The 11022-nt window shown below is 33.1% G+C and overlaps 1 protein-coding gene across 1 annotated transcript in view; it reads right to left on the reverse strand.

The window, feature by feature from the left end:
* Positions 1–2199: 2199 nt before the first annotated feature.
* The window catches only part of LOC119837826 (soluble guanylate cyclase 88E), a 20057-nt gene continuing 11234 nt past the window's right edge, over positions 2200–11022 (reverse strand). The window contains exons 6-15 of the mRNA XM_038363599.1: positions 7484–7610; positions 7131–7335; positions 6783–6929; positions 6418–6550; positions 5706–5933; positions 5041–5409; positions 4546–4660; positions 3738–3819; positions 2977–3100; positions 2200–2536 (exon numbers count right to left, since the gene is read on the reverse strand). Coding sequence (XP_038219527.1) covers positions 2217–2536; positions 2977–3100; positions 3738–3819; positions 4546–4660; positions 5041–5409; positions 5706–5933; positions 6418–6550; positions 6783–6929; positions 7131–7335; positions 7484–7610 — 1850 coding nt within the window. The 3' untranslated portion in view covers positions 2200–2216. The remainder of the gene's footprint in view (positions 2537–2976; positions 3101–3737; positions 3820–4545; positions 4661–5040; positions 5410–5705; positions 5934–6417; positions 6551–6782; positions 6930–7130; positions 7336–7483; positions 7611–11022) is intronic.

Consider the following 11022-nt stretch of genomic DNA (forward strand, 5'->3'; position numbering starts at 1 on the left):
ATATGTGTATGGCAACAAATACATTTTATTTACAAATAGTCTTAAAGCTGACAGACAATTATTTTAACAACGCAACAGAAAATAAGAATGCTCTACCCTTTCGAGAAATTATGTGTGTTTTTTTTAAAAATGGGATATAATCTATGATTACATTCCTATATATCAGAGTCATATATGTATAAATGATGGTGGTAAATAAATAAATCATTACTATGATACTCTTATATGCATGTGACAGCGCATAAGCGTTTCATATTTTTTTCGATGGAAGCAAAATTTCACTTACAACATCTATAAAACTGTAAAAACATTAATTAACGAATTAAGTACATACAATATTAATCTCAAAACGACTAGAAATGTGTTTAATTGACTCACAACATCCATTTTTTACAGCGAACAAGTGATGCGAAAGATCTATTTACAATTATACCTTACTACTAAATTTATAATAAAAATACAGAATCTCAAATAAGAAATACAAAAAAATACTAATTAGTTCTAAATGGTACGCAACGTAAATATTTTTTAAAATAATTAGGTGCTTATTACTAAAAATTTCAATTCCTAAAAGAGCCTGTTACGTGACTGTAAACGTCATGTCATCAATGTAAAAAAAAAGTTAAACCGATGGTTGTAAATTATAATATGTTATAGCACAGATAAAACAATACTATATAGTTTTATAAAAATATGTAGTTATTATAAAATAGTAAATTAATAACACTTTCTTTATTCTATCTTCAATGTCATCTACGTCTATAATCTCCTTTAACTCTCAAAATAAGAATCAACAACATGCTAAATCGCACATTTTGGTCATTGAATCATGTAATGTCTTGTACTTAAATATTTTCTATTGTCATTTTGTAAAGCTCCCTTTAAGAAACTAACAATTTTATAAATAGTTAATTTATGCATAAAATATAAAAAAAAATTTGTTCTTTGGAACAATTCTTTGGGATTGCACTGTTCTTCAATTATGAGTAATATTGATAAATAAGCGTAGATTGTATAAAATCATAACTGATAACACATTAAAATACAATGTTCTATTCAATAAAAATAATTTAAGCACTCCGTAAATTGATTAATTTATAAGAGTAGCAATAAATATCGATAACATTTAAAAATTATCAACTAACAATCTTGATGTTTGTTATTGTATAACAAACACTAAACACATATTGATGTTTTTATTCATTAATTTGTGCAACACACTAAAAACATAAATTACTTTTCTACAGTATATTAAATATTTATCATAAACATTCGAACCTTTTAGGCCGTGTCGAATACAATCACATCCATGGTGTCTTTATAATAAATCTTTCTAATTATTAAATTATCATAATTAATCTACTTATTAATATTAACTCGATAAATCAGTTAATATGAAAAACGTTTATATAAGTAAAATTCCTCCATACAGAAATAAATAAAAAAATATTTGTACAAAAACCGTAAAAAAAAATGTTGTAGCTTATTTAAATTTTTTTGTATACTAGTATTATTGTTCGATCACTGTTAAAACCTTAATTGAGGATTATTTAATATATTATTTGTATATTTAAAATTATAATATGTATATAATTTTATTTTATTAAGTAGTAAAAACCGCTTTTTTCCATCTAAAACCGCTTCAAATGGAAACTATGAAAAAATGTGTATCAAAATCAATTATTTACCTTGATATTTCATACAACGATCATTTTGAAAGCAGTAATACATTAAAAGACATTTAAATGATAGATAATTTCTACTTACCGTTTTTGTTATACGTTAACTTACTAACGTAGGTCTCTTATGTATCTTATTATTACTTATAATACGAATTGCATTTAATTTCATTTCACTGATGTAGCGAAAATCCTTTGTGCATGTATTTGGCTCGTCCCAAATTTGAAAAATTTATGATATGAATTAATTGATAATATGAAATTATTAAATTGAATTGACTTTAATTTATTTACGACTGACTTCAATTTGATTTTCAGAATGTAAACGAAGATTCATGTGTTAATTACGTCGCTGTTTCTCACGAAAATTTTACTTTTTACCAAACTAGAGACATTTATAGATTGTATATATAGTGTATTTTGATATTCAATGGTGGGTTTATACTTGAAATATTGGGAATGGTTCCCTTGTTAAAATTATATTTGTTTTCTTCTTATTTAATATTGTTTGTGTGTGTATGTGTTAAAATCGTATTTCTAAATTAAATGACAACTAGCATTACTGGATTTATGTCTAACATGAGGGTTTCCAAAAGCGCCGCAACATTGGTGATGATTAACATTCTTCGAATGGTGATGGCCGTGCGGTTGAACGTTCGTTGGTGGAGTTTGTGGTTTATCCTTAATGGATTCTTTGGAAAGTTTAGAATTGGAGCACATTTTGTTGTGTCCGGGGGCGATGCGAGCCCGAAAACGGCCAACTTTGCCCTGTTTCGGGAGAATTGGCTCAATGTTCTCTGTGACCGGGCAAATGTGGCTCAACTCCGCGTGTGCGTCTTGGTACTCCGTATCTGTCTCTAGAACAAATACAGCTTTATAACGTCTTTTTTTAAGAGAAGGGTTTATGGAATGGTTATGATGAAGCATTAAATGAGGTTGAGTTACACGATTATAAACCCTTTTGGTTATGCAAAATTAAATTTTTCATTTAAAATAACAGCGAACTAAAAAAATGTTTCAAACGACTGCAAAAGAAATGTGGATGTATATATTTTTAAAACACCATTTGAGAACATACGTACATCTTTTTATAATAATAACATTTCAACACCATATCTTTACAAGATAAATTCTTTCACGGGTGGCCGAGAGGCTAGGCGTTGCTACGGTTAGGCAAGAAACGCAGGTTCGAATCCTGCCTCGTGATCAAATTTTTTCTATTCTTTCAAAATTTCTAAAGATAAATTGTGCTTTCGCGCCTTTTCTGACCTTCTGCAAACAAACATTTCATACCTACCTATTTCATCTCCACTGTGTGACGCCGTTCTCTCGTGTGTGACCGATGTCTGCACTTGCGTGTTGGTGTAGGGTGTGTCGTTAACAATTGGCGCTGAGTTCGGTGGTGATAGAGGGATGCTGCGCTGTATAGGAATATCAAACATATCCTATTAATATTATAAATGCGAAAGTTTGTAAGTATGGATGTATGGATGTTTGTTACTCTTTCACGTAAAAACTACTGAACCAATTGCAATGAAATTTGGTACGTAGACAGCTGGATAACTGGAATAACATATAGGCAACTTTTTATTCCGATATTCCTACGGGATACGGACTTACGCGGGTGAAACCGCGGGGCACAGCTAGTTAATCTATATAAATTAAGAAAAAAAAGTTATACTACTTCTAGCACATAAATGGCTTAAGCCATTATTAATTATATGCTTAATTAATAATAAAAAAAAGCTCACGAAAATAGTCTACTACAAATAACGATGTTTTTCACATTATTTAAAACTGACTGAAAGATTCCGTTTATATTTCACAGGGCTTATATTGTCGTTAGTGAATCTAAACTAGAGAGCGACAAATGTTGCTTTTTACTACGCATTATAAATAAAAATTTTACTAAAAAAATAAGACGCTGAAACGCTGTATCTCTATTAATATTTAAGCTCTCACCACGACATATCGACTCCAAAAAATCTAAATCATATAAATATAAATATAAGGTACATAGATATCATTATTTGTAGCAGTAAGAGAAGGAGAACTCACAATATTTTCAGTAAAGAAGCTGTTGTCTCGCTGCTTGAGCGGCGGCGCGGTGCCGACTCTGCAAGGGGACGTCGAACTGTAACTTGAGAGTTATCGTGCTTTTATCATTATTTCTTTTTTATTTATGTATTTAATTCTTCAATAAGATTGTACAAGAAAGATAACTTAAAAAAAAAACACGTCGTAAAGGGTAAGCGTACAATTTTTAATTTCTTTACATATAATTTATTACCCTTTTTAGTGGGAAAATCTCAACCACCAACAACAACCTGGATTGCCTGCGGGGAAAGAATACCACACTATGCTCTTGAAAAAAATCTAATTACAGGGACGCGGATAATTCTTAGAATTTATTCGCGACCCCCATAAACTTTAGGATAACAAATACCCAAGAGTATATTACAATAGCATAAATAATTCTAGCAATTTTTTATAGTCAAGTAGTATGTAGTAGTCGTAGTAGTAGTATACCAAATAACTATTTTCTACGAAAAGGGTCAGCGAAGTTCCTGGGGGGAAAGACCGCTCCAGTTCTTGGGACCAAATAACAAAAAATCCTATCAAACACTATTATGTTAACAAAAAATATAATTTATATATATTGAGTTAAAAATAGATTCAATTTGTTTCATACATTAACCAAGTACCGTAGGAAAAAAATTATTTTTATTTAAGTACAAAGTATAAGTATTAATAGTATTTTAACAGAAATCTTAAAAATGTTATTATCGTATAAGTGGTCGAGCAATCGCTTTAAATGGTCGAACGATATTTTAATTCCTATCCGAATGAATCCTAAAAAAATTACCAGAACGAAGAATTTAAGCTATCTAAAGTTCGTTGCGGGTCCAACGACTCAGCGTCTGTCCACACTCCGCCCATACTTGCTGACGTGGATCTTGATTCGGGAAACGGACGAAATTCTGAAAAATTTGTACCCATCTTATGAATTTTTTTAATATATAAGTAGCACAGTTAATGTAAATTTTATAAATAGAGTAAAGCTTATCTCAATTTAAAGTTACTGTATAATATTGTAGAAGAAATTTGTTTATCTCCTGTGTAACAAACATCGATCAGTTGCTTTTTAAGTCCGAATTTATGGGGAAATTGTATATTTGTATGTGTGTATTCCACTAAATGTGAAGAGAAAATTTCGAAATTCGAGAAGAATTTGTAACAAAGACGAGTTTCGTTTAATCTACTAATCAGTCTTTCAAGTATTTACGAAACGTGTGATATTCCCAAGTTTTAATATAACACATTTAAAATAAATACTCCATCAATCACTTTTAATTCTTACCTTTATCCTTTTCCGTTCTATTCGGCGAATTAGCTATACTCCGCCTGGCAACATCTTGGAAAGTGACGGGCGAATACATGCGTCTCTCTTCCGCCGGTGACGTCACCGTTGGCGGCTGCTTCATGAGATTCCCGGCGCTATTAACAAGGGAATTGGGCGCAGAATTGGCTGCGAGGTAAGTCAAAGACTCTTTCAGTTGTAAATTTTCTTTATTGTTGAGTTGTTGCGCGGAATGTTCGGCGATGCTGTCCCGCACGTCGGCTGCTCGCTCCCATTCTAACTCTTGTCCTGGTTGTATTTGGGGCGATATTACCTTGGTGAGCGACGGCCGGGATTCGCGCCCTTCGAGCCAGTACGTTTTCATTGCACCTGCGTATTTAATGGTTTTTGAAAGATATTTAATTAGCAAATATGTCACAAAAGTCCATTTATAAAATGAATATTCATAAACATTTATAATGGAAAATATATACCCTGCGCTTACATAAAAATACTAAACAAGAAATTGCCAGAGCTTATAAAAGAACTATAATAGCATCTAATACAGTAAACTAAAGAAAAGTGCAATTACACAAACGAAACAAACATCACACACAACTACACTCTAAAAATAAAACAATACAAAAAAAAAAAACAAAATACTAAAGCCCACTTACACAACATACCTTTCCCCTTAACTTGTATCTCGCCTCTCTCAGTGACTTTGTAAGATGGTGAAAGCAGTTCACGAGTGGTCTGCGAGATGTGTATCCTCATTGCCTCTGAAGTGGACTCCATTCGGGACGCGGTGTTCACTGAGTCACCAAAGAGGCAGTAGCGGGGCATTTTGAGTCCTACTATGCCGGCCACCACGGCGCCGGAGTGTACCCCCACCCGGATTGATAAGTGGGATCCTGGAATGTGGTAGAAAAAAATCGTCACCACGGGCTTAATATCAAGATAACTCTGGGCTCAAGGATGACAGTTTAAAATAGTTCACTGCTTTGTTTTGTTTTTTTTTTTTTTATCATCGTCGGTAATGGAGCTGGTGGGTCGCCTGATGGTAAGCGCTACCACCACCATTGAACATTTAGAGAGGCGTGGGTCGATTGCAGACTATTGGAAAGGGATTATGAAAGGATTGACGAGAGGAATAAAGGAAAGGACTGGGAAGGGTGAGGAAAAGGATATGGGCCTCCGGCTCCCCCACACACCGATCGAAACACAGGCGTATGCTATTTCACGCCGGTCCTCTGTGGGGGCGAGGTACATCCCCGGTGCGAGCTGCCAATTCGTGCTGAAGCGTGCTCGACTACCACATTATATGTATGATTAAGTTTAGTTAATTGTACAATATATTTACTATCTGAATTCTAACTACACTTCAATTAACATTACCTGTGCTAGGATCCTTCAAGTCTGTGATAGCGTCTACCATATCGAGGGCCATATCGCAAACTTTTTCAGCGTGATTGTCTTCTTTCTCTGGAGCTCCTGACACTACCATGTAAGCGTCTCCTATCGTTTCCACCTGAAGATTTATCATTATTTACGCGATTTCTCGTATCTTAATGTTCTATTAAATTATGAATAGGACTACTTCTAGTCATGTGTTTTGCTTATTCAAAATGTATAAAATATTGAAATAGTCATAATAATATGTTTTTTTAGTAATGTATTTGACAGTAATATATATATACATTGCCATTTATGACAGATATATTCGCAAAAAAGAAATGTTTGAGTTCATTTATTACACTCACCTTATAGACTCTGTTCCTCTCTGTCAGAGTATCAAATATCGAATACATAGCGTTGAGCATCGACACAACCTCCATTGGTGTGATTCGTGAACATATCTCTGTGAATGTGACCACGTCGGAGAAGAGTATGGAAACACTATCGAACATCTGTGAAGGAGTTTTTTGAGTATCAAACAATTTATATTTGAAAAAAAAAGTTCATAAGGCATTTTAAATTGTTTATACCTTACTTGATAAACTTATCGATTATACTATTATGAGATTATAATGATTTACATATATAGGTACTTTTTATGTATCACCCTAGTAGCTAAATGTACCATAACGATGTTATAGAAAAAGTTATACCTCACAAGTGTCAATAGGATTTTCTCCATTTCGCAACCTATCAGCAACTTGCTTCGGTATCATCTGATAGAGCAACTCATCCGTCCTCTTCATTTCTTCGTCCAATTTCCTCATAGATTCTTCTAACTTCTTGCTTTTCTGCTGCTCCTGGTCCAGTGCTAATTTGAGCTCTACGGACTGTTGCGTTCCGGCTAACATGAGATCTCTGGAATTTTATGAGACCTTGGTATGCTAGGAAACTATTTGATGTTACTGTTATTGTTATCTATAGCAGTCGTAGAATTGCCTAGTGGTTCTTGATATAAGAATTAAAAACAGCTAATTAATATACAACAAAAACTTTTTTTACAAACCTGCTAAAATCATGCATAGAGAGATCGTTAATATACAGTCCAGTAGAAACGAGCGCAGCTAGGTCAGGCATCACAGGAGTACCTAAGTACATCATCATGCGCCAGTTATCCATGTAGATCATTTGTCCTGAAACACAAAAGAAATAATAAATATTATGACAAGGAATAGAAAGTAATAGAAACGAAACGTGTAAATATTTATCTATAATTCAGTTGTCCTGAAATATAAATGGCATGTTTAGGAAGCCAAAGTAAAAGCATCTTAAGTATAAAATCTGTCAGAGAGACTTTAGATGGATAGAAAATAGTGCATGTGTGTGCATGGCGAGTTTCTGTCAATGAAACATTTTGTAGAATGTGCAAAAAACGTGTTTCACAGCTAGACTGGAAAAACATCTTACACAATATTATCATACTTCATTCAATCCAACGAGAGAGAAAAGAGAGTAAGGGGAGGGAAAAATAAAAAGTAACACTAATTGAATATAAGTTAAAGAGATAGGAAAAAAAATTAAAATATTAAGAATTTTTAATTTATTTAGACTATCATTTAATGGATGGATGGATGGAACAAGGATTTCCATACTAAGTGTACCGTAACTCTTCTGTGTATTTATCGTAAAATCCAATTTTTCCCTTGACGTCGTTTCGTTGAAAGTATCTCAGGTGTACTTAAAGGGAAAAATACGTAATGAAAGAATACATTGCCCCGACCTAAGTCCTACAAACGCTTCTTGTACACAATACAATTATATATTTTCTTCATTCTTAAATTTGATAGAAGAATCAAATTCGTTGTAATACTATTATATAAAAGCAATTGCCAAACGCCTGATGAAAAAGTCAGCTGTAAATAAATTCAATCTGTGAGTGACGCTGTTTATATGAATATCTGCTCTTAATTCAGATATGAAATGATTGAAGAAAAAACTTCTTACAATGCTGTATTTTGTTTTCTTCTATGTCCAGGATGATGTATTTTTATTAACATAATATTTATAAAATAGAGTACTAAGTGCAAACAGTAGCAACCAACTAGAAAGTATATTTTAATAAGATAAACATAATTTACCTTTATTCTAATCTACATGAACCAAATGTGTAAAATATATATTTTGATACTTCTTACTTAAATAAATGAAATCAGGTGCGATAGGTCTAGCGGTCGAACGTAGGTGATATTCAAGGACGCCTGAAGTCAGCCTTTTGTACTCATTGTGAGACTTAAGCTTGTTATTTCAAATCTAATCTGTACAATCCTATTTCAGTAGCTAAAAGGGTTATTATAATAAGTGCTGAAACTATCAAGATTAGTTTTGGGTTCGATACTCAATGGTACCATACATTATAAGTTTTACTAGTTATATTAAACTAGCGGTCCGCCCCGACTTCGCCCGTGGTACATATATAGCCTAAAGCCTTCATTGATAAATATATGGCTATCTAAAACTGAAAGAATGTTCAAAACGGACCAGTATTTCCTGATATTAGCGCGTTCGAACAAACAAACTCTTCAGCTTTATAATCCTATCCTAATTATATAATCCTATCCTACTAATATTATAAATGCGAAAGTTTGTAAGGATGTGTGTGTGTGTTGGTTACTCATGATTTAGATTATGATAATGAAAAGAAGACAATAATTCGTCAAAATACATCCACCATTTGGCCTTTTAATCACCTAGTTTAACTTTTAATAAATAGCCAGCAATTTTTTTTTTCGTTAGCGGAATCGAAGATATCGTTATATTGATTTGTTTGTATTTATTAAGTGTATACTAAAATGCGAGTTAGTTATGAATTCCAATCTTGTTTATTATAATATATCAAAACAATAGAACAACAATGTTTATTAGTGTCAATCCACAATATCTCTATTTTCTTTGTAGCATTAAGGAAAAAACGTGGTGTGGTTAACACGCGTGAAGTGTAGTGTCATCTTAAAATCATAATATAGACTACGAATTTAGGATTTTGTGTTTCGTTCAGTGGAGTATCATGATACTGTAAGTTTTACATTTTTAACGGTATTATTTTATGATTTTTGGGACGTTGGAAAAAAAGGATTCTTAGTTTTTGGCGCAGGAACGTTGCGAAGTTCCTTATAACGACTATGGTTCTCTTCCGAATCCGAGTCACATTCGCTTGGCGGTATAATTGTTTTTTAATATGAATAAGGTTATAGTATTACCTAGCTTATGTAATAATTATTCTGATTGGGATAGTCGAATTACATATATCTACCAATTTTGCTTGGCTCAATTGTTAACTAAGACATGAAGTACGATCTATTTTACTAATATTTACCTTTATAGAAATATCGAATATTTACAGTAATCTTACCCTTTTATGAGTTAATAACATTGCATAAAAAAACTGACAATATTTTTAGAAAACGATCATTCTAGTTATTTTTTATACATCATAATAGCGGGAAAACGAGCCGGTGAGTCACCAGGTTGTAAGTTTTTAACTAACCTTTAGTTTAATAAAATATCCAAGAAAGGTCGAATACGATATAAAGGCATGTTTCAGAGTTATCCTATTTCTAAGTCCCGTGCACGGCTTCTGGGATCTGGCGACGACCACGTTTCCCCCAGAGAGGACCGACACTATTAGTAGAATGAGTTTCTTCCGTTGGCAGCGGACGGAGTTTGCAACGCTCAAGAGTTGGTACCCGAACATTGACTGGGTGGACCAGGACAATCGTCGCCGGCTGAACGTTGTTGCTGGGATATCTATTGGTAGTATTATCTACACTTTCTTTATAGATTAATAAACCTACATCAAATGTTTAACACGATCTTATTAGCATCAGCTGTATGTTTATATCTATATATATATAGTTTATATATATAGTCTCTGATTCCTTTTCGATTTGACTAATTTACACGAACAGATTTAAATCAAACTTTGTAAACTTATTAAGGATAAAAACTTCATAGATTTATCTAGGTATCCTGATTAGGATTATCAGGATTATTATATGATATTTGAATCCTGGCGATTCCGGATAAGTACGTATAATTTTTTTACCATCATCATCATTCATCTGCTGATCCGCACTTGGCTACGTGGCTACGGCCACGTGGTGGATTATGACCTGAACCCTCATAGGCGGTCTGTGTCCAAGCATTGGGAACATATATGGGCTGATGATGATGATGATGAGTTTGTTTACGTATATACCTATAAATGTAGTGATGGCTCAGAAGTGAGAACCTCAAATTCGAAACTACTAATCGAAAAGTCGGGGTCGGTCCATACCATCACTAATTGAAACGGTGAAAGAAAACATCTTCAAAAAACTGTTTCTTTCAAAAAAATTATGTTCGACAATATTTGCCATCTGACAAACCGCACTTCGGCAGCGTGGTTGTTCATAGCCTGAACCGAGTCTATGCAGTGTATCATTCCAGCGTGTTTTTTAGTTTTAAAACTACATACACTTAATTACATTAATTTTTGCAATTAATTCAATTAATCAGTCGTACGGTGCTTCTCATATACGTTCAAATAGGTATAAGTGAATGAAAAAT

This window comes from Zerene cesonia, chromosome 29 (genome assembly GCF_012273895.1).
Source record: "Zerene cesonia ecotype Mississippi chromosome 29, Zerene_cesonia_1.1, whole genome shotgun sequence".
Classification (NCBI taxonomy): Eukaryota; Metazoa; Arthropoda; class Insecta; order Lepidoptera; family Pieridae; genus Zerene; species Zerene cesonia.